General features: G+C 46.8%; 1 protein-coding gene across 3 annotated transcripts; it reads right to left on the bottom strand.

The window, feature by feature from the left end:
* Positions 1-20: 20 nt before the first annotated feature.
* Positions 21-22,689, bottom strand: ATP8B1 (ATPase phospholipid transporting 8B1). Of its 3 annotated transcripts, none has more exons than XM_069002013.1 (30): positions 22,623-22,689; positions 22,101-22,316; positions 19,684-19,785; positions 13,338-13,530; positions 11,130-11,227; positions 10,721-10,834; positions 10,145-10,243; positions 9,983-10,044; positions 9,484-9,556; positions 9,319-9,389; positions 8,891-8,973; positions 8,584-8,742; positions 8,329-8,417; positions 7,865-8,055; positions 7,573-7,781; positions 7,038-7,081; positions 6,742-6,898; positions 5,978-6,166; positions 5,626-5,738; positions 5,230-5,394; positions 5,023-5,134; positions 4,746-4,821; positions 4,506-4,638; positions 3,993-4,278; positions 3,159-3,382; positions 2,663-2,746; positions 2,137-2,382; positions 1,846-1,984; positions 1,629-1,759; positions 21-1,109 (listed from the first exon to the last, which is right to left on the bottom strand). In XM_069002013.1, exons 4-30 carry the CDS (start codon positions 13,516-13,518, stop codon positions 879-881), a joined length of 3,759 nt encoding a protein of 1,252 aa, XP_068858114.1. In that variant the 5' UTR covers positions 13,519-13,530; positions 19,684-19,785; positions 22,101-22,316; positions 22,623-22,689; the 3' UTR covers positions 21-878. The 3 variants fall into 3 exon arrangements, with proteins under 3 accessions (XP_068858114.1, XP_068858116.1, XP_068858115.1); XM_069002015.1 differs by having other exon boundaries at positions 22,106-22,316; XM_069002014.1 differs by lacking the exon at positions 22,623-22,689 and having other exon boundaries at positions 22,101-22,376.
* Positions 22,690-24,103: the final 1,414 nt, after the last annotated feature.

Here is a 24,103-nt window from a genome sequence, read left to right as displayed (position 1 = left end):
AGTCACTGCAAGGGAAGCCGTAGACTTTAGGATATTTATTAGCATTACACTTTTGAAATGTACATTCCATTGAACGAGAGCTGTAGGTCATGATTTTTACTATAAAACCATTTCAATGATTAGCTTTAGTTCGGGAGGGGGAAGTAGATAAAAGTGAAACATTCAGACACCTCAACTTGAGTAAAGAATGTGCAAATGTAAAGAGACTCATAAAAACACTTTTTACACTCTAAGAATTGAGGCACCAGCAAGTGAAATACATTCCAATGAAAGTGACTGATTTCTAGTTATCCATCACTGACTCTACCCAGAACTGAAATGAATACCTTATGCCAGCTCCAGGGGCAGCTTCCAGAGCTCAGATCTATCCTGATTCCTAATATAATCTGACACTGGCTGGAGTTTATTGCCAGAGATCTCCTCAGCTCAGCTGTGACAGCTCGGATGGGAGCATTCAGGGCCCTCTCCGGGGCTGAGCACCCCATGTGCCATCATGCCTGAGAAGCTAATGAAATGGAGCACACAAGGGAAATTGCTTTCAGAGACAAATATGAAATGTAGATGCAGTTTTATACCAACATAGTATTAAAAAGTGAAAAGTCTGCAATTCCAGGTATCACTAAAAAGCAACACTGCTGGGTTTCCATTCCCAGCACATGTACCCTTCACTGTCACACAGAGCAGTCACACAAGGATCGGTAGCTCCATGGAGAACTTCTTGGCCTTTCTGTGTTTCCATGTCCTAACCCAGAAACTTCTGTGATAAACATAAAAATCTTCACATCCTTATGCCACGTGGTTAAAGAAGATCCTGAGTTTGTTTAGAACAGTTTTGTGCAATCGCTGGGACGAACAGCTCCTCCCCACCAGGCAGTCCCTCAGCTTGTCTCCCGCGTGTCCCCGGAGCCCGCGCCGCTGCCGGCCAGCACGGCGTCCAGCGGGGCGCGCCGCTTGCGGATGCTGCGCCCCGAGGCGATCAGGTCGGCGTAGCCGCGCTGGTGGGAGAAGGCGTAGGCGGAGCGGCGGGCGGAGACACCGCGGCGGAACGCGCTCTGCTGGCGCTTCCACTGCAGCTCTTCCAGCAGGTACTTCCGACGGTTCCTCTGGATCTGCACGCGCGCAATCACACATCGGGTCATGCATTAGGACAACATCACCACAGCTTGACCTGTTTTCATACCTGTGTGCTGCGTGCTGGCTAAAGCAGAGCAGAAACAGCCCAACCTATCCCCTACACTCTGACATGTAACCCTGGCCCTCCAGCCCAGCCTAAATTAAACCCAAACTGGGGCCCTCAGCAGCCTCACGGGTTCTCAGTGGGGTCACTGGGTCTCAGCCAGGCACACAAGGAACCAGTCCCCACTGAGCTCTCTGGCCAGCCCTGCGGCCACTCCTCCGCCCACAGGACCCAAGCCAGGCTTGTGTGGCTCTCCCACCATCACTTACTTGTCTCTAACATTATCATAAAATCCCAGAATGGCTTGGATTGGAGGGGACCTTAAAGGCCATCTCGTCCCACCGCTGCCATGGGCAGGGATACCTTCCACTAGCCTACACCTCAGCACTGACACCAGCCCCTGTACATAAGCACCTGCCCCATTCATCCAAATGACACAGATTTCACTCACTTTATCGCTCTCCGAAGGCCAGATTGTCATGGATAAGAAGCGCTGTGCCACTACAGGCAGTAAGCAAATAGCAATGGATAAAATCATGGTAAGCCAAAGGTATGGCTGTCGCAGAGCATTCGGAGCAGTTCCTGGGAATAAAAGGAGCAAAAGTTATATGTCTTAAACATAAAAGTTTATGACAAAGCTACATGAGACAGGACTGAGAACCACTGACCTGTGAACTGAAAGCCAGAAGGGAAGAGAACGTGGATTCCAGCACTGTGAAAGTCAAATGTGATCCCAAAGTAAAGTGCAATACTCCCAAATACTGAAAAAGCATTAACAAAAGTCCAGTAAGATGTATCCAGGCCAATCTAAAAGCAAACAAAAATGCCAAATGAGTTTATTAATTCCAAATAATGTCAACTACTTTTTGCACGTTGTTACCTTTATAGCAGAGAAATTTAGAACAGTGAGCAGAAAGTGTTCTCAGAGCACCATAGCTCAGGAAACCAAGCTTACTTGCCTGAAAATTGACGACAAATATCAGAGAGGATGCTGCTGTGACAGCAAAGGACTGATAATCTGCAGGGGCTTCTCCATCTTGCCCCATAGATTTAAGGTAGGCTCCGTATGGGATGAAGAAGATGATCAGTGAAGTTACAGCTCCATGGAGCAAACTTAAAAAGAACTTCTTGTAGTTGAAAAGTAAATCTCTCTGGCCCAAAACATAAAGTCTGGGGAAGCGAAGGCTCAGTTTGTCGCTCACGTCCTTAATAAAGAGGAAAAAGCAAAAGGAAGTTGTTGTGAATTGTTATTCTCAACATGAGCTTTGAAGAGTGAGAAGCTGAACTATACAGTGTCCCAGCGGGAATGACAGATCCCTTTCTCTTTCCAATAGCAGTGATTTGCACAGAGTAGCGCAAAAGGAAAGCATTCTTAAAAGCCACAAAACCAAACCCCTCTTGTTTCATGGACAAGGCAACCAGTGTAATTTAAAGACCTGGTGGTAGATGCCTTTGGATCCATCTGTTTTAACAACGTGGGGATACCTGGTCGAGCAAGCCGACAAGCAGGACCGGGAGACTGGAATACAGCACGTTGTACAGCGTGATGAACCAGTCCTCATAGGCTGTCTGCAACAGAGGGGGAATTGCAGGACTTAGTGACTTCATTTTATTACATCCTTCCCCTCCAGTTCCTGAGAAAACTCACATGTGCTCTACTACAGCTCTAAGTTCCCCTGTCTTGGTGTTCACCCAAAGGCAGCAGCACCTTGGCTCAAGGCTCTGCTGAAACTCTTTAGTCTGTGATAAGCTGCCCCACTCCTTCCAAACCTTCCTCCCCATGCAACCACAATCCTGACTCTAGTGCTCTGGAATCAAACCCAACTGCTTGTAACTAACTCGCTCAGTGCTCATCAAATCCTCCTGCAGAAATCACTGGTGACAACTTCACGTTCCTGACACTTTGCAGGTTAAGCCTTTGCTGTTCCACAGTGACAAAAGCATCTGCTTGTTGTTATCCCACACAAGCACACCTTCCTACCTGGGCAGAGAAGCCATTGAAGAACGAGTACCAGATGTGGACTAGTGTGAAAGCAAAGTTTTTGTAGAAGAAGTATCTCAGAAACTTGCACATCCTGATGTACGACCAGCGCCCATGGACCAGCAGCAGCCGCTGGAGGTAGCGGAACTGTCCGAAGGAGTAGTCACTGGACATGACAGCCTGCATCCCCTCCTGGCCACTGATCCCAACTCCAATGTGGGCAGCTGGGTGAAGGAGACAAACACCACACACTAGGTTGGACAAAGGGACAGGAACATGACTGGGGCCACATCTCTACTGTCACCTGGATTCTCTCTCAGTGCTTGTTCTGTCAGAATGCACCTGGGAAATTCGACCAAAGGAGAACCAAGCGGTGAGACAGAGTAAGTAAAGTCCTAAACAAACTGGCTAGGCAGTTTACAAACACCCTCAGGACATAAACCCTATCCCAGATGTTTTTTTCTCACTGGGATCTCTTGGGAAGCTGTTCAAAGAGTAGCAGGTACCATCCAGGATGGCTAATGCCACCAGGCAAGGGGCAGTCAAGCTACTGCTTTGGTCTTTATATTACACTTCTGTAACGCACAGCATGAGAACAGACGGGATTTGAGTCCCTGCTCAGGGAATGTCTACGGAAAAAAATAAAATAGATCAGAAAAACCACTAACCATTTCCTAAAGTTCTTCCTCAGAAAGGGAAACAGGCACAGAAGCTAAAAGCCCCATGGCAGCAAAGCAGATGGAAGAGTCTTCTGACAGAGAGGGACAGTGGAGAGACCGCAGGAGCAGGCCAGAGGAGATCTGTCCTAGCGAGAGAGCTCCATAGCTGCCTTACTTTTGATCATGTTCACGTCATTGGCCCCGTCCCCGATGGCCAGGGTGATGGCCTTCTTGTACTTCTTCACCAGTTCCACCACCATGGCCTTCTGCTTGGGCGTCACGCGGCAGCAGATCACAGCCCTGCACTCACAGGCCAGATCCACAAAGTTCTTCTGCTGCTGCTCCTTGTAGGCCTCTGCCCTTCTCCTTTTCTCAGTTTGCTTTTTCTTCTCTTCTGCTGTTCTGGGGAATTTCAGTTTAAGTTTCTTTTTCTTCTTTTTCTTCTCCAGCAGGATTTCATTCTGTGGGGGAAAAAAAAAACTTACTATGTTCCCTTCTGCACCACTTCCAGTCCTACTCCAGGCACTGCCTAACAACACACCTGAGATCATTATGCTCCCAGCATCCATTTCTGGCATTTTAATGAACTGCTCATGCAGACAATGGAACAGAGTCCTCGGTGAGGGACACTGTATCCTGGTGATGCCCCAAAATCTCAAACACTCAGGAGAACAGCCTTTGTACATACCAGCCAGGAGCCAGTGATGATTAGAGCCCGATCTCTGCTGCCCTGGAAGAAGGGCTCGTTCATTCTGAGAGAGGAATGTGGACTGGATCCAGCCCTGTTCCTCTGGTTTTCCAGCCTCGTTTGAAGGAGAGCACTGGAAGAAAGGGGGAAACTATTACAGAAAAGTCAAAGATAAACTTTAAGCTAGGTCAGTCCCAGACTGAAAATCCTGAAAATGAACTCCTCTGTGTTTTCACTTGCCTGGTCTCTTCTCCATAGCAGATGGCTGTTTCCTCTGTTAAGAGTTCACAAGAAAATCCGATATTTTCAGCAGTTTCTACAAAAAAAAAAATTAAGAGAAGAAAGTATTTACTGAAAGTTCTGTCACAAGTAATTGTTGGGAGCAGCTAGAAGCACCTCAAGTGCTCTTAAGTAATTTTCAATTTACATTTCAGTATGAGAATTCCCTTTCAATACCAGTATAGATGAACATGAAAAAAAATCCTGTTTTTAGCTGTTTGGCTGTAAGCAACCCCACCTTTTTTGTCACCAGTAAGCACCCAGATTTTAATGTCTGCTTTGGAGAGTCTGGAGATAGTTTCTGGAACTCCATCCTGTAGTTTGTCTTCAATAGCCGTTGCACCAAGCAGCTGGAAGGGATTTGAAATACAGGTGGTTAGTAGCATTGAAATATGTTTCTTTTATTATAAGAATTGAAATGTACTAAAAATGTACAGCTCCTTACAATCAAGTTTTTTTCTATTTCCTCATACACTTTGTCCAGAGCTTCATCTCGGTGACTTGTAGCTAAACTGGCCTCCACAAACTTTTTATTCCACACTTCAAATTCATCCTGGCTTATGTCTCTATAGCACAGGCAGAGTGTCCTGAGAGTTTCATTTGCAAAGACCTGAAAAATAATTAAAACCACACATATCCACAAAAGAAAACTCTTCATTTGCAATCCAAACATGAGAGTAAGAGCATGAGCATTTGACAAGTTTGACAGAACAAGTCCAACTTTCAGAACCAACTGCAGGTTTTCATTTGTGTTAATAGCTTAGGAAAAGGAAATTAATAACACTGTTGTCAGAAATAAACCATTTTTGTTTTAAAAACAGCATACAAAATACAAACATACATCGAGTGCCTCTTCTGTGGCTTCTCTCTTTGGATTGCTGGGGTGCAGCCGCTCGTAAATCACCGTATCAGCTCCTTTGCAATACAGCCTGATTTTGCCACCAGATTCTCTTACTGCGGAGGGAAACAGCAGAGGTGGCACACTTACATAAAGGAATAATTTCAGATTGGATTTTTCAGCCAACTGCCAAGTACCAAAAGTACAAGATGGCATTTCTTCTTCAGTGGACTCAAGTGCGTCCCAGGACTGTCACACAGCTGTTAGTTCTTGACTCCAGCTTCCCTTGCACGTCCCTTTTCACTCCTGAAATACAAGTGACTTTCTCCATGCAGGCTGGTGGCAATCAGCTTACCAATGACAGACATCCGCTTCCTGTCGCTGTTGAAATCCAGTATGGCCAGGACATCGTAGGTCCTCTTGACCCCCATCTCACTTATCGTGATGGTGTTCTGTGTTCGGGAGAGGAAAACGTACCCGAAGTTCCGGGCGGCCGTCACCAGGGCCCCCTCGTCCGGGGAAGCTGCCTGGTAATTGAGCTGACCTGTAGGATTGCAGCCAGGACACACCTGAGGAAACAGCTGGACACTGCTGCAGCACCCGACAGCAGTGCACACAGAGAACAGGGACCATGGACCCCCCCACTCTGTCACATGTACTTCCCAAACGGGATCAGTCCTCAGCCTGCTTCCCTCCACGTATTAAAGCAAAAACTCCACGTTTTCTGCCTCAATATCTTAATTTCTTAGTCCTGTCATTTAAATATTTTCAAAAGAAGATCCAAAAGACAAATCCTTGGCCAGAGACACCAATGCAATGAGTGGAAACAACCCCAAAAACATTAGGAGCAAGAAAGGACAGGACACTGTTGGTTTCACAGAGATTTTACAAAGATGGGAGTAAAGCAATATTAATATTCCATGTTTTAATCCAATCTTCCAACCCTCTGTTTCATATCCATGAATTCAATAGCTGATTACCTCTGCATTTAGTTTTGTTTCATTTAAAAGGGCAGCCTAACACTCCTCCCTTATGGGATCAGCATTAGTTGTGGATCTCTCCCTTGTGGAACTGGTTTTGAATTACTGTTTCCTGCTACACAGGGAAAACAATACTCACCATCAGAAGTGTCAGCCATGACTGTGTGACAAATAGCAAGCAGAAAAAAGAACTTCTGGATTTCTGGCTCCTTTCCAGACTTTATTTGCTCTATCAGATAGTGATCATAGAACAAGAACTTTCCATCTGCGTACACATTCCAGCTGAAATCTACTTGCTGCTTAGAAAACAGGGGGAGAGAGTTTGAGTTACCATAGGTGCCATTGCTTTGTGCCCACTTGCATCTCTCCGCGCCTTGGCGAGGGAATGTTCCCGTTCCACAGACCGGGATGCAGCGGTGGCTCAGATGAACTTACCTCGGGGTGGCCCTGGAGCTGTCCCGCTGCATCCCGGCAGCCTCCTGCAAGGCAAGCACCCACAGTCAGGGGGACCAGGCACAACAAAGCTTTCACCACAAAGCAAAACATATCTAGGACATGTATGGCCCTAGGACTGGAAGGAAAGGAAAAGGACGAACTGCTGCTCTTACTAAAATCTCCTTGTCTGTTTCTAGACTTTGTCCCCAAAGCATTTCTAGTGAAAGTAAAAAATAATAATAAATAAATATTAAATAAATAATAAAAGTAAATAAATAATAAAATAATTTGCACAAAAAATTGTGCAAATTACTGATTTTCGGTTTTTCTCAAAACTGGGAAGTTCCCACTAAAGTTCCTCAATTTCCACTTTGTAAGCGGGAAAACCCCAACAATTCAACCCTATGCTTTAGCCAGTGCCAGGTCTGAATTGTGGAAGTTCAGTTGGAACTAAGAGAACTTGTATGCACCTGATCTCCCACAGGCATTAAAATTCCTCCTCCTCCTCCTTTGCACAGGCTTTGCACAGACTTACCGTATCTTTGCCCATTTATGCAACACTTTTTAAAGGTCATGATGTTCTGTGTAAGGGTTCCAGTCTTGTCAGAGAAGATGTACTGGATCTGCCCCAGCTGCTCGTTCAGCGTGGTGGTCCTGGCCTTGGCAGCCGTGTCCTTCTCAGCGTAGTACATCTGCAGGTCCCAGTTGATGAAATAGCTTTGGCCAAAGCGAATCACTTCCACACTAAATGAAAGAGGAGGAATGTTCTCACTCCCAGCTGCAGCTCACAGTTCCACATAATGACGCCTCCTCAGGTATTGCCCTACCTCACATAGAGGGAAATGGGAACCATGGTGTTGAGGACAATGATGTATCCCCAGAAGTTGAGGAAGCCCCGGTAGGCAGGGCTTAAGTCCTGTGCGTCGTAGAGGTACCAGGAGGAGTTGCCAATCTGCTGCTCCCAGTAGGTGTGTCCGATGGCCAGCCCAGCCGACAGAAGGATAAGGACCACGATGATCTACAGGGCACAGAGAGGCCTCTCACACTTCAGAAATATTTGCTCGACTTAAATCCCAATCCCCATGTTCCAAATGGAATATGACAGGTATTTGTGAGGAGAAATGGAGCAAACCTTTCCCACAAAGGCACCTTTTAGATTTCCTCCTACTCCATCCCAGCTCAGCAGGCCAGAACATGTTGAAACATATTTATTACACACACACAGAGAGAAGCTGCCTAACTTTTCATTCACTCTTCACTTAAAATGTAAATTTTAAACAGAAAGGCTTACAGTATAAACCATGTAGTTCATAAGGGAGTCAATTTTTGTCCTTTTAAATCTTGTCTTTCCACTATTTTTCATTATTTTTGTGTCAGCACCTAAAAATAAAGAGTGAAAAATTAAAAAAAGGGAAAGATAGAATAAGCAAACACATGTTGGTATTACAGTTTTACCAAAGTGGGACATGAAATACAGTTGATGTCTATAGGGTGAAGATTCTTTTTCACTCTACAGGTGTGCTTTTAGTGCAGAAGTATTACACACCTGCAAATATGACCATTCCATGGCAGAAGTCCGTATTCCTGATCTTACAGCCACGCAACAAAATCTTGTCAGTATCCAGGGAATAATTTGAGTCTCTCCAGGATAATGTTCCTGTAAACTTATCCAGCCGGTTATTGGGTTCTTCGCATTCAACCAGACCTAGAAAATTTGAAGGAGAATGTGTTTAATGTACAAGTTAAATCCAAATGCATTGATTTGAACCCACTATAGAAGTAGCTTTACTTTTATTGACTTGCAAGCAATTTGAGCTGTATTTTAAGAGCGTTAGGTGTAGAACTGTACCAACCATCAAAGTCTGCCAGGGCACTTTCTTCCTGAAGGTGTCTGTGTGTCACCTCTAGGGCCATTTTGAATTTTAAGTTAGTCTCACTAAGAAGAAAGGATAAAAAGGTGATTTTATTAAAACCATATATACAGGAGAGAAGTTTGAAAACAATTAACTTAAGGTACCACTACTTCTCTGGACAAGCTATACTAAAGTGAAAAATAAATCCATGTCCTTCCCCCTTTCTTCCTATGTCACATTCTCCAACAGTTTTGATGTGTCTGTAGCACTCCAGTGGACAATTTTTAATGATTCTTGAATTGTGGGAATCAGGAGCTGAATACAGTTCCCTAGGTGTGGCTTAACAAGCAGACTCTGACGTACACAATCCTTGCTCTTTTCCTAGTCAGCCCAAATTAACTCCAAGACATGCTTAAGTAGAACCTTACCCATCCAGTTCAGCTGTCTCCACGTAGCACAGACTGTTTGGTTCTGAGCTGGACAGCAGCAAAATATCAGCCTAGAAAACAAATAAATAGACATCAAAGAAAGCCAGGTCAAGATTCCTACAGAACTCTCTAGAAACATAAAACAAATATATCTGAAGCACTTACAGGAACAAAAGTATTTTTCTTCAGACGAATGATATCACCAACTTTAATATCTTTCCATTTTGTGGTTTTGAACCTAATATCAAGATAGTTTAATAATTATTACTGTTTAATCTAGAACACTATGCACTCTATAAACCTTAAAATACCAAACTTCCCTTAGGAGAAAAAAACTGACCTCTTGGTATGCTGTGGGTTTGCTTTTGGGAAACTGCAATTTAGTTGAGGGTCTACAGCTCAGAAGTCAACCTACCTCTTCTCTTCCCACTTCACCTATTATGAACTCCTGTCCTTCTCTCCAAAGAAGTTGCTCTTAGCACAGATTTAGTGCCAGAGAAGTAACTTTAAATTACTCCTTTAAGCAATTCTCTTCCAGCTTCAGTTAGATTTTTCAGAGAACAGAGTTGAACCTTTCCTATCATCTACAGCTTCAGATCTGTGACAAAGCTTAGCAACAGGGCAACGATCATCACTTACAGAGCTCAGGGGGGAACACACAAACCTTCCATCCTTGATGACATCACATTTCCTGTTATTGACCTCATTGTCCATCCTGTGACGAGCCTGAAACCGGAGCAAAGAATGTACTCCCTGCTCTGTGTCAGGAGAAATGAGCTACACTGGGTGGGTTTTGCTTTTTATATTAACAGAACATGGTTCTTACAATGTCATCTGCCAGGTCTTTGACTGCAGTTATTCCCAGCACCAAGAGCAAGGGCACCAGTGTTGTATACCATGACAAGGTAGTTATTTGGGGAATCGACTACAAAAGAGCAATAAAATCAGTTCAGTACAGGATCATCAATCAAACTTAATTCAGAGATATTTCAAAGTGATCTGACTAGAGAAAAAAACCAACACATCAGAGAGAATTTTACGTCAGGTTGTGAATATGAACAAAATTCTGTGGGAAGAGTTTGGCTGTCACCCTACCTCGGAATCAGCTTCCCTTTAACAACACTGGCTCATATATTATGTTGGTGTTTCTGATTTATGACATGAACTCAAGAAACATTTTTTCCTCATGAAATTCATGAGCTCTACAACGAGTTCATTCTAATACTGTGCAACTTGCTCATCCCAGCTAATCCATATTTGTTGCATGTTTCTGTTATGATGGGTTTGATCTCTGCAGCAGTTCAGACAGTGCCCCTCAATTCCCTGACAGGACAGCACTGAATTGTGTTGTAAATATTGAGCTCTAATTCCCTTCACAGTGAGTATTCTCCATCTTGCTTACCTGCAATATGAGAAGAACAAGGAAATAGAAGTTGGCTGCTCTCTTAAACTGTTCAAACAGATTCAGAGGTAAAAAAGTGATGGGGTTGTACTTGTATGTCTTAATTGCATTTCCCTGTGGGAGAAATCCAAACATCAGTCACACAGCAGAGCTTCTCCTTCCAACACAAATGTACAGTGCATATTTTTAAGCTTCTAATTCTCTATCTCACCTTAAATACGTCTCTTGATACCTTGATTTTCCATTCCAAAATCCCAACCCAGTTATTCTCCCTCCCACCTCTGCTGGAAACACTGAGGAATTGTGAACGGTGGCTTTTACACCACTCACCAGCCGTTCCAAAGATCTTACCGGGATTAAGGAAGCATTCACCCGGCAATTAGCACCTCATTGGGATAAGACAATTTACCGCATATTTGCTTTTCTTGAAGCACAGGAAGATTGTTCTCTTGAAGCCCGGCTGGTCATAGAAACGCTGATCGTTTGCTTTAACTTGCCAGCTGCAGTCTGGAAGGGACAAAAGGGATCAAAAATTGTTATATACATGAGGGAACAGATCTGCCACTTTCAGGTTTTCTCTCAGTCCCATCTTCTAAAGGTACTTTCAACTGAAGCAAGGCTGGTACCTGCTTACATATCCCTAAGAAAAGCTTTTCAAGACATTTCCGGGCTGTTTGTCCTTATTAGCAACTCAAGTATATTCAGAGGTAGGAAGAAGTATTGCTTAACATATGAAAGTTCTGTGGGAAACCTGCAGAGTAACATCTATTCACGCTGAATTCCCTTCTCTCCTCTCCTTTGGTTTGCTTCTGTGACACCAGTGAAGCGCTAAGCACTCCAACCCGGATGTCTGTCTTTCTGGAAACGAAAAGCTCAGTTCACCTTTTTATTTGATTTAACCACGCTGTGCCATGGTTTTCATTCACACCCATAAAAAAGTACAAATCTGAAGTGCTCATTTTATTTCTTCGCCACCAGTTTTGTTTGATTGTGAGAAAACCCAGGAACAGGAATTGCATCTATCATGTAATTTTCTGTGCCCGCTCTTTCACGGGCCACCCCTTTCCCTCCCAGATCCTTCAGCTCCCATTCCCTCAAACCTGCAGCACAGACACCCTGCTACCCACAGCCACACTCCGGCCCTGCCTGCATCCAGGGATCTCATTCCCCACGTTTCGAAGCCGGCTCCCAGGAGCTCTGCCTGCCTGGGAAGGATGACGCAGGCAGGATTTCGAAATGCAGCTTTCCTGACTCATTTGCCAAGCATCTCCCCCTTTCCTCCATCCCACAGTGATTGTCCTTAATGGGTGCTCTTCCTGGTTTCACGGGCTCCTCTTCACCCATGGATGGGGTGCAACTCCCAGCGGCAGAGGCGTGGGGCCTGGCACGGCTGTGATTAACACTTCAAAACCCAAATCCAAGTGCAAAGACTTTTTATTTTCCACCCACCATAGAGTAAATTCTGGACTGACATATCTGGACCTTTCCTGTGACTACACAACTTTCATTCCCAGCACCTTGGTTACAAGCCCAGAAGATAATAGAGAAATATTTATCTTGAATAACCAGGTTTTGAGTTAAAAGATTATAAGCATGAATTGAGAAAGCTACTAAATTTTGTCAAAATGACAGGGCATGAAAGAAAACATAAAGTCTGCATAAACATTTCTTTACCACATTCCATAAACATTGCAGTGTTGATAAAAATGATGGAAAGCTGGCAAATTAGGTCTGAGGTAAAACCTGCAGGAAGGAAGCTCCTCAAAACTACCTTAAACTGTAGTGCTAGTACCTAATATTTGGCAAGCTGCTTTGGTAATTCATCAACTTTAAAGGATTTCATCATAAAAAAATCCCTTAAACTAAACATGTGACAGGCGCTTGTAAAATGAAAAGACGTAACAGGTGGTTATGAAACGAGAGGTGATCAACTGTTCTCACACAAACAGGAAGAAATCTGTATAAATTAAACAGGCTCTGGTTACATTGAAAATACTCATGTTGCAGCACTGAGAAAAGGGAATTTAAGGGAGCTACAGATGATTCTTGGGCAGAGGTTCAGAACAGGGATGCCAGAAAGGCTCCTCCCACTGATGCTGCTACGCTGGCGGCAGCCACAGCCTGTACCTGCCGGTTCCTTTGAGCTCCTCCTACTCACTTTTTGCCTTTCAGGAAACTCATGAGGCTACAAAATGAGCAGTGAGGTGGAAATCTGCTCTGCACAAGCAGAAATCCAGGGAAAACACTGACTGAGCACAGCAAAATGCTTGCGCTGGAGCCTGTTTCCAGAGGCTCGGGTAAAAAAGTACCTGAAGGTCTGTCTGAACAGTTTCCAGACCACAGGCCGTGTGCATCCAGGGCCTGCCTTAATTAAGAGGCGGTCACCATGCAGCTCATTACGCAAGGAGCAGTGGCACAGAACTGGGCTGCAGGTTGGAATGAAGCTGAGTTTCGTTCTGACATTTGTTAAACTGAATTGCCATCAATTACTCTTCCAGAGTCAGATAGGCCATTCCAAACTCTACCTGACAAATAAGCACAGAAGTCCAATCACTCCCTGAGGCTTAGCCTCTGCATCCAGGATCATGTACACCCCAAATCAAGTTCATGATGTTACCTTTTTTCCCAGGATCTCGGCTCTCCTCAGCATCCCTGCTGGTTTGGTTCAGTCCCGGTTCAGCCCCAGGCTGCTGACCGTCCAACTCATCCTCTGTTTCATCATCACTGTACGGCACCACCTCATCGTTGGGCTGGGAATCCTCCTCGAAGGTGGTCTCTGAATCCCTTTCCGAGATCATGCTGCTAGCACCCTGCCAGCATTTTGGACAAGTTAGGGAAAAGAGCTCACGTAGCAAGTGCTGGAAACCACATCTCTAATTTTACTCTGCTGGTGCTGGTCACCAAACCCCACATGTGAAACCAGTTTGCCCAGAACAGCACAGGGCAGAGGCTCAGTTTTCCAGCACAGACCAGAGTCAGAGGGCAGTTCTTGTCCCAGCCAGCCCTTCATTACTGTTCTGCTACGTGTAATTACACGCTACAGCCCCAGGAACACCCTGTGCTCCCAACACAGGACATAGGAATTGGGGAGCCCACAAACACGTGCCTCCCAGTGGCCATTACAGCATGCCCTGAGGAGCCACAGGAGCTGGAGCTCTGCTTGGCCACAGTGGGACACAGAGCCGGGCACCCAGCACCAGGTCAGACATCCAGGATTCGGGTCACACAGCTGGTCCTTCATTCCAGCCTGCCTAGCCTCACCCAAATCAGCCTTGCTTCCTCTCTCTTCCCACGGGCTGAACATCAGTGTTTGTCACTGAAAGATCCCACACCTTGGGTGTCCGAACACTCGAGGACACCATGGAGACATTTTGGCTCAGCCCTGAGCTGTATCAGAGGAGGGATGGTCTCCAGCTGAGCTGTGGCCATGCCCGTGTGCCCTTCTGCTGTGCCTCGACTCTGGACATCTCCAGCCATCACTGGGTGTGATTCTAATCCTGAACTACACATCAGCTTCCCAGCTTGGCCCTCGACCTGCCTCACCACCGTGGCATTGCCTTTGCTAACAAAGTCAGCAACCAGCAGGGCCAGCACCAAACCTGCTGACATCCCCCGCAGCCTCTGGTTTTGCAAAGCTGAATTGTCTCCCCTCCCTAATATCTCCTATAAGAGTGAGATGAATATTCCATGAGCACTGACTATGCTGCTCCAGTGACAGGCTGCTGGCAGGGAGCCCAAGGTAGGCCATGCTCCCAAGCCACAGCGCTGCAGGGCCCGCCCAGCACAGACTGACAGCCCACAAAATACACCAAACTCACCAGGCTGAGTTTACAGGAATCCACACAACCTCTCCCAAGACCCACCCAAGCTGTTGGAGGCTTCTCCCTGATGGAATTAGCCAGAAGTATGACAGCAGGTCACTAACAGAAGTGTGGAATCTGAGACTTCTCTGACAGATCATGTTTTCCTAAATAGCCTTGGAGTTAGGGAATACACCTCAAGCTCCAACTCAGGCCCCTGAATACCTCATTGTGATATTTTGGTTTATTTCTCCTCTTTTCGGTTCTTTAGCTCTTTCTGTCCTGCTAACACCTCTCATGGGGACTGCTGGGGGAAACAAGTTCCTCACATGCACAGTCCCTAGAACAAAAAATGCCACCAGATCTTTGATTAGCTCTCACTCTACAGACACCAAAACAATCCCTGGCACACAGAGATTCAGCTGTCAGTCTATTAATCTTTACTGATTAACTGCTTAATGATTAATGAACTAATTAGTCATGCGAAGGGTTAGATGAGATATCAAAAACATGCTGCTTTTGCTTTGCATTACAGATGCGTGGCTGCATGGCAATTCCTACAATGCCACCAGCAGCAGCCTGTGATGCTGACTGGGAACACACTGGGAACGGATGCCAGCGAAGCGATCTGCTGGGGTAAGGTTAAATTAACTGTAGTCACTTTCCCTTCTCAAAGAACTAAACTGCCGACTGGAAAACCTCGTTAAGAAAGGCGATCTCATTAAGTGTTACCCTGCATGCAGCACAAGTGCTCTGTGCTGCGGGCACACCATTAGCATTCTGCAGGAGGCAATGGAATGGTGCCCGGGGCTGGCCAGGAGCCTGCAGAAAAGCTCCCACAGTCGGGAGACGGATGAGAACTGCTGAGGGACCCAGGGCAAAGGAGTCCTCCAGTGACAGCCTGACAAATTGGTTTAGAGTTAAGTTTCTTGACACCTAGTCTAGAAGAAAAGGGCTGGGATGGCAGCGCCGTGTCAGAAGTTCAGAGGAAGGTGGGGAGTGATCATGATGTGAAAGGGGAGATGGGAGGAACTGACAGCACGGGGCAGCAGAGATGCCAACTAATCCTGAGGCAGCAGGTAAGACAGGGGAGCACACACCCAGCAGCACCTGGATGCAGGAAGCACACAGCAGAAACTAAAGAGGAACAAACATGGCAAGAAGAGAGGAGGCCACTACTGATTTTTGATGTGGTCACTATTCTGAGGACTGTGGAAACAGTTCATGGAGGGCCTGAGATAGAACAACACAGTTGTTAAACACTGTTTGATAAAATACTCAAAGAACACTTTACAAAGCTGGTTCTTGGCTGCATGGTCCTCATTTTCTAGTTCCTGACTTGACAACAGGGGTTTCACACTGCTTCAGATCAGTTTCAGATCAGAAAACCTTACATTAACCACTTCAGTCTAGAGGAAGCATCAGTTCACACTGCCTGGGCAGGTGGGGAGCAATGCCCAGCTCCCAGCTCTGCCTGCTAAATTGGGAAATCCTGCTGATCCAACAGCGGTATGGATATGTGGGGAGGTAAAGGAGATCAAAACAGTATTAAGCACATGTTTAAGTATACCTGACCTAGTTTATTTACTCAAAGGGCAAACTCCACAGTGCTTCAGTCACTCAGGTTTTGTGTCTACTCCTGCCTCAGGGCAAGCACCAGATAATCTGGAATAAATTAAACCTTGTAAAAACTCCATTTACTGAATTTGTTTCAAGGCAGTAAATAACCAAAACCAATCTTACACTAAATTCTTCTCTGGAGAGTCACTGCACATGACACTACTGCAAGAATCTGGGGTGATTTCCTGCAAATCAGATCACTCAAAGTGCCCTGAAAGTTAAAAAATCCATCTAGAACAAGGGACATGTATAGCAAAAGGATTAAAATGCACAAGCCTCACCATTACACACCTGCTGGCCACCACAGACTGTGCACAGCTCACACCCAGCATGTTCCTGTCCTTGGCACCATATTCTGCACAACCTCACGCACTCTGGCAGTGCCAAGCTCAACAGCTGCTCAAACCTGGCCATGCACTGTTCTTTCAGAACACAACAACATCAGTATTTTAAGCAAGAATCATAAAGCAAACACAAACAGTACAAAAAGTAACTCAGAGAGATCCTTCTGAATTGCTTCAGGTCTCAAGGTAAAATAGGACAAAAAAGCTACAGCAAGACGTTTCACTGATTTAACTTGGTATTAAAAAAAGGACTTAAGTGCAAAGCCTGATCCACAGACATGTAAGATTTATTTCTTTACTACGTGTTACTGGAGAAGGACTCAGCATTGCAAAACAAAACCTGCTTATGGGAGGGCTGAATACAAGCTCCCAAAACTGTGCTAGAAAGCCATGTCCAACATCAACCTCTGCGGTGGGGTTCCCACAAGGACCTTCTGGCAGATGCAGGATCACCCCAATTACATTTTCCCTAAGAGAGAGCAGTAACGATTCTGCCACCTTCAGCTGTCTTACACTGCTCACCTCACCAGTAACAGAGAGCCAGAGCCAAAATGGGAACACAGACAAAGCCCCGTAGGGAACAGCAACCGAGCAGATGCTATCAGGGTGGCAACCCCAGCACCCAAAGGAGAAATCAGAGCCCACAGAGCACTTGGATGGCTCCACCAGAGCAGACACCTGTATTCAAGGGGCTTGAGTCCACACCCCAGCTTATACCCTGAGAGGTTTCAGAATGATTCTTCATCCATGGGCACAGGTTTCAGGGACGGCTCTAACAGCACTTGAAACCTGAAGTTTGGAATTGCAAAGACAGTCCAGGATCCACTCTTGGGTCATGATCCACGCTCCAGCCCAATAATGACCCAACTGGTACCAGTTAATGCTCCTACAGTTATTTTTAACTCCCCCAAAGCATGGTCGGAAGCCAAGGCCTTCAACAGCAGGGTATTGCGTTTCTGCTGTCCCTCAGGGATCCCAGCCAAAGGCTTTTGCAGAGTATCTGTGGATGGTATCTTCAGGCAGCAACAAGTATCGGCCTTCACTAAAAATGTATTCAGGAACTCATCTCCCTGGAACCAGAGCTGCTGCAGAGAAACAGGCAAATCATAAACTAGATTTGCTTCCAATAGGTGAGATTGGATCACTGATTACTCAAAGCAGATATGAAATGTTACAGGTAACAAGTGCTTGGACAGGCAGATAGAAGGGCTTCTGAACAACTCAAACCTTCCAGATAATCTTTATGACATTTTGAGAGGAAAGCAGCAGTTAAAATAGCATGAATCAGCACAAATGGGCCAAGGAAACAACCTTCACTCCAAACACTACTGAGCTTCAGGTAGATTGCCATGCAAATTACATGCTTAAAGCTGATGAGTTTGTAGAGCTATTTCACACACAACAGCTCCAGTCATGTCCCTGAATGACTACTTTACAGTAACTGAACACCCAAAAATTATATGTTGAAGGGGATGATTTCCCTCAGTCTTTTGTTCTGAAACACACTGGCTGTCACATGCACCCCAAGAAAAGTAAAGCCCAGCTCCTGGAATACCCCGGAGAAAGGCGAGCTCAGGAGTTCAGGTACGTACTTTGAGCCAGCGGAGCCTCGAGAGCGTAAGGTAATCAAACCCAGCTCCTGACCCTACACACCTTCCCTGCACTGTGACCCTGGAAACAGTTCCCACTGGAACCTGCCAACACGTGCCTAGCATGAGGTGACTCAGAATCACCCCCAAAAGGTTAAAATTGGAGTGATTCCAGTATGGCTGCAGATAAAATGCTCGAGGGCAAGTCATGCACTCACACAACCCAGGACACCACAACATGTCATAGCTGAGATCTCCACACAACAGAACCACCAAAGATTCCAGCTCTCCCTGCAACATGAGAAATCCTTGGGGATCCTGTTCTACAAGTGACAGGTCCCAGGTGAGTCAGCCTGGCTGCACCATCGAGTGCTGCCGAGCACCCAGCCCCTCATTTTGCACACACCATTTTTAAATACAAAGTGTCTCTATTTGACTGACAATACTACCTTAACACAGGCACCCACAACTGCTCTGGAGGCTGTACAAACTCTGAAGATTAAGGACTAATTCCAGCTCCAAGAGACTTTTTAATTGCTATTGTGCACAGCCAATCTTGCAACACCCACAGATCTTTCCTTTGCAAGGAACCACCCCAGTCCCTCCTCCGATGCCATAATGATCCCAATTACCTGCCCCATCAGGAGGCAAACACCACGGTAAAACTGCAATACTCTGGCACTGCCAAGCTCTGAAAATCTTACTTTAAAAAGCTGCTCTTGCCAAACCTGGCTGCAGAGAGGTGACTGTTCCTGCCCTGAACACACTGCAGACCTGTTCAAGCAAGTGGAGACACCAAGACCCTAAAACCCTCTGGAGAGAGGAGAGGGTACAGTTTTGTGCTGCTGACAAATGTTCAAGTCCCATCTTGGGGAAAAAAATAAAAATAAAAATAAAAAGCAGAGGCTATTGTGTACTCCCCAGTGTAGCTATTTATTAAAACTTGTATGAAAATAAGTATGAAGGACATTACAATATAATTAATTTATCCAGATGAGCCAACAGGATTTGACACAAGGAAGAGATTAACTAGACACCAAGAATTTAACAGAAAATCACCCCGAGAAAGAGAGATCTGCAATCTATAGGTCCAGCTGCCTGAGGCTACGCAGAAATGGTTGAAGACGTGGCATTGGAGAAACGAAAGCATCATTTTCCCCATTATCTGCCCTAGGATTTCTTATTAACAGGTCTGCAGGGTTCCATCATTTAAAGTCCAAGGCAAGGTAAGCTATCTTTGCAGAAGATAAGAGGGTTGGTAACCTTTGCTCAAGCTGCAGGTTCCAGCACACTCTGAAGGGGTTTCAACCTGCCCCTTAGAGGGTGTTACCTTGCTCTCAAGTTCCATGTTATACCACAGCCTATCTTGAGGTTAGTGGAGGAAAAAACGAACTATTTTGGTGCACATTTAACTGCACTGTTTGGAGTAGAAGATTTTTGGAACTTTATAGAGAGTTTTTTCCTAGCTATCACCCTCACCATCAAAACCAGCAGATATTTTTAACTGCACAAAACAAAGGTTACTTCCTGCTACCAAGATTGAAGAATTCATGAATACACCTTTTCTGACAGCATCTGCAATGGACACTGAAGCCATTTTCCTAACTGACCTTTATCCAATGGAGTATGTGACTGAAGCCCAGACTGCATCACAGATGCTGGCACCAGCCTCTCACGGAGAATCCCATGTTCAGCTTCAAATCAGGCTCCATCTGCAATGAAACAATGTAGAAAATGGTTTTTTGGCTGACTTCCACCTTGTGTGCATGCAATAACAAAAAAGTATTCTTTAGAAAAATCGTGAAATTAATTTGCCTTGCAAAATTTCTGAAGAAAAAGAGAGATTTCTGCTTGGTTCTCCAGACCTTCCCATGCTGCTCCTCTCCCTCCTCTCAGGGACAAAGTCACTTCAGCAAATGGTTCTTTCCTTGATTTATTTCCTATTTTCCTTACACTGCTCCTCCTCACTCCCTTTTTTCTTTTATTACTTTGTTCTACATCTCCCTGCGCATCATTGTACCCAAGAGCACCCATGCTGAAATTGTCCATTGTGAGGAAGAATCACTATGAAAAGCCAGTGTCCACCAAGGAGACAGAGGAGTCCTGCAACTTTATTCAAATAAAGGGAGAGCCCTCTGGGGCACACCCCTGTGGGGTTTCTCTCTCTCCGTTTTGGAGGGTGCAGCCTCCTTTTATCCCAAACTCCCGGCTGCATATTGCCCTCTTCCTTTCCCCATCGGCTGAGGTACCAGGAAGGTACAGCCTTTCCAAACCATCTACCACATATTCCCCCTTGAACGTGTCATTTTACCTCAGAGTTCAGAAGTTCAGCCTATCTGGCTTCTGCAATAGACTTTGTGTGGGCCCATTTGTCCTATTACCCTAAGGTTCAGAAGTCAAACTGTCCAGGCTCTGTGACAAACTTGTGGCTTGAGGTTGGTGGAGACACTTCAAAGACATTAACACCCATACCCTGTTTGTAAAGGCATTAGAGCACGTCTTTCCTATCACCATCAACTGTCAAATCGTCAAATGAAAAACATATTTCAAGTGTATATCAGAACACGCGGGGAAAACCCAGCACACGTTCCAGAGGGATTCTGTAAACTTGCCAAAAAGCAGTGCTGTCACAGAGCTCGGCACCTGCTGAGCAGGGCTCAGAATCAGTGTTGAATGAGAATCATGCCCTTCACCCCGACAAGCACAGAAACAGAGAGGTTAAGTGATTTGCCCAAGGCCATTGGGTAAGTCACTGACAGAGCCAGGGTTGGGTTTCAGAAGCTCCTGGCAAACGTCCTGCATTCAATTACAGCTGCACAAAGCATCTCATTTAACAGAGCCTGACAAAGCCCACGCCGAGGAAGAGCATCAAAACCCCTCAGATCTGAAACGACACCAACCGACCCCCTTCCCACGTTTAAGAGCAGGCAACGCTTCATGCTCAGGCCGCTGTCATTACTCGGCCCTCAAACAACAGCCACACCGACAACAGAGCAGGGAAATAAATTGCAGCTCATTTTAAAATAGCTTCAGTGCAAGTGGCTTTTGGAATTCACCATTCCAAACTCCAAAGCAAAGATCCAGAACATTCACACGCTGTCTTATATGGCAGAATTAAGTGAGAACAGTTTAGAAGTTACCGAAAATAATCTCTGTGATACCTACAAGTTAACACAGAGACAAACACAGGCCTGGGACAGTTACGAAAGCAACCACACTCTAAGGTGAACACCAGTGCAGAAGCTGGCAAGGAAAACTTCAAAATGGCCAAATACTACTCGACTTCTAAACCAGGCTTTGAGGAGAAAGACAAACCAAAACCCACACCCAAACAGAAGTCTGTGAGCAAGCCTGAACCAGCACAGACACTTACACGGAGTTAAATCCAGGGACTCCAGCAGCAGCCACACAGATGGGGACTGCTCAAGGGCCAGGTGGCCACCCCAAGTCCCAGCGGCCCTGGGTCTCCACAGCCATGCACCCAGACACCCCTCAGCCCAGAGACCAAACGCCCCGCACTGTTACTCATTACCAGCACCATCCCCTGCCAGAGCTCCCTGTGCAGTTTGGCCTCTTCGGTTTCAAACCGCTGCTGCTGACACCCGAGCCAGCGGCGAAATGCTCCATTAGCTGCTCCATTTAGCACAGCTCCATCCCGACTCCAAGGAAGGGATGCTATTTAAACTATAGGCACAAAGCACGAAAGCACGAGGTAACAGGATCAAGACACCGATTTTTGTTTTTGTTTTCCAAGAAAGTCACTGACCTCACAAGTAACTTTTCCAGTATTTTCTGTTGCAGAATTAGCGTTCCTTAATGCAGAAACCTATTGCTGCTTTGATGGCTGTATAAACACTGACTGATGAGTAATCACCCTGCAGCCCTGAAGGCTGTTTTCATCATTTATAGATATGGGGGGGAAAGCCGGGAGCAGGGCAACCAGCCCAAGGCCACGAGAGCGCGTCAGTGCCCGGGGGGCTCGGGGAGACCGGAGACAGCCGAGCTGCGCTGGCTCCCCGTGCCTTACCTCACCTCCCAGCGAACTCCTGCGCTGTCCTTAAACTTCCAGACTGGAGAGACTCTGCGCTGAGTTCGACGATCACCGGGCGCACATCCCGCGGGTGGGAGCGACGGGGACGCTGATTCCCGCGGGGTTCGGGTGGGCGCTGCCGAACGCGCTGTCCCGCCGGGCTTTAAACCTCCCAAAACAACGCGTCGGAGTCCCCGCTCCGAGCAGGGGGTACTGGGAAGGAGAGAGAACGGAGGGGAAGGCGTTCCGGGTGCGCCCGGGGTCAGCTCCGGTCCGTCCTGTGCGGCGGGGCGGGCCGGCACACAGCCCTGCCCGACCCCCGGCCCGCTCCGGGCGCGGCACCTGCGGAGGTGGCGCTGGACGAACCTGGTGGTGATGGATGCACCGCGCCACCGCCCCGCGGCTGCGGGCGGCACCGACCCCGCAGCCCCGCAGCCCCGCAGCCCCGCAGCCCCGCAGCCCCGCAGCCCGCAGCCCCCGCCCCGCAGCCGCCGCTGGGCGGGAGCCCCCCGGCCCCACCTGTGCCCGCGGGTCCCCGCTCGCTCGGTCAGCGCCTCCCGAGCCTCGCCGGCTCCGCGCCCGCCCCGGCTCCCTGGGAGCCGCCGCCAGACCGGCCGGACGGGTTCCCCCTGTTCTCCGGGCGGGGAGCAGGGAGGGGCCACCCGGATCGGCCCCGCGCCCGGCCCCGGCCCAGCGTGGCCGCTCTCGCCGCCGCCTCCCTGCCCGGGCTCGGGGCCGGCGGGACCCTCCGGCGGCTGTTGGCACCCGCCGGAGATGCTGCCGTGCGGAGCCGGGGGTTCTGGCACCCGCGGGAGGTGCCGAGGTGCGGGTCCTGGGTGCTCCGGAGGTCCCTGCTGCAGCGCCAGCCCGGGGGAAGGATGCGGCGAAGCTCTGGTGATAGCTGGGACCTCCCTCCTGGCGTTGTTCTAAGTGTCAGGATTGCTTTCTCCCTTCTTATTCACTGGACTGTACAGCATTACAGAGAGCTTTGGAAGGGCTACAGGATTTTAACCATTTGGCCTTTTAAAAGCTGTTGAATGGAATGGAGTCCTGGTTCCCAAATCCTTCTGAGGAAGGACTGGACACTTGAGAGATGCTCAGGAGTGATATTGTTAAGTGATGCTTTTGCTCATTAATTAACAGATAAATAATTAAGAGATAAAGTGGTCATATATAGGGATGGCAGTAGTGCTGTTTTGCCATATGCACATTTGTTCACAAATAATGCAATTTAGGGCAAGGGCAAGTGAAACACAGATATGGTTACTGGTCTGATTAAATATAAAAAAAAAGGAAAATACTCCCTGTCTCTTAAAGTGATGATGGGCTGCTGTTCTGTACTAAAAGTGATCTTTGTTTTGGACTAGCAGGTATTGGAGAGATCACCTGGTTTCTTTTTCAGCAGCAACAATACTCAATTTTCCTGTGCCAGAAAAGTCTTGTTCAAACAGACTTGGTTTTCCTAGACCAAAAATGTGATGCTGAGTTCCAGAGCTGTGTCTTTCAGCACTTTTCTGTTTTACTGGCTGCCTCAAATTCCTCACACCAGAATAAAACCAAAGTTAATTAAAATCAGGAACATTTTGGGTTAACAAAGCAGCAGAGGTTACTTGTGCCTTTGACAATTCCCATTTTGTGTAGGATGTTAATTCCTGTCCAGGGTGGAACATTTGGCTTTGACTTCAGTATACACAAGGCCGCTGCATGCAAAGCCTGGCTTGTGGGACGCACTGTCAGGAAGGAGTTTACTGGAGATAAAAGGGCCCCTTAACAGTGATTAATGGCCCAGCCCAAATATTAGTTTTACACTTACGTAGTACAGGTCCATGTCTGAGGGAAACAGCAGCTGTTCCGTATGTTGGGGCCATGAGGAGGAGCATCCGCCGCTGCCCCTCTCAGACCCCGATCTTGGTCAGTCCCAGCAGGTATTTCCAGTTCTGCTTCACGACTTTTCTTCTCTGTCCTCTCCTTTATTCCTCAGTCTCATCTTTCACTCAGAA

The sequence above is a fragment of the Aphelocoma coerulescens genome (genome assembly GCF_041296385.1).
Source record: "Aphelocoma coerulescens isolate FSJ_1873_10779 chromosome Z unlocalized genomic scaffold, UR_Acoe_1.0 ChrZ, whole genome shotgun sequence".
Classification (NCBI taxonomy): Eukaryota; Metazoa; Chordata; class Aves; order Passeriformes; family Corvidae; genus Aphelocoma; species Aphelocoma coerulescens.
Note: the sequence above shows the minus strand (reverse complement) of the source record. Positions and strands in the feature narration are given on the sequence as shown.

What these genes read in the sequence shown, in the direction of transcription:
- ATP8B1 (XM_069002013.1), bottom strand. Translation starts at nt 13,518, where the DNA reads ATGATCTCGGAAAGGGATTCAGAGACCACCTTCGAGGAGGATTCCCAG. An exon ending in TGCTATGGAGAAGAGACCAG is followed by an intron (nt 4,639 to 4,745) that starts GCAAGTGAAAAC and finishes CCTTTCTTCCAG; the next exon opens with TGCTCTCCTTCAAACGAGGC. An exon ending in GGCCTTCGGAGAGCGATAAA is followed by an intron (nt 1,110 to 1,628) that starts GTGAGTGAAATC and finishes GCGCGCGTGCAG; the next exon opens with ATCCAGAGGAACCGTCGGAA.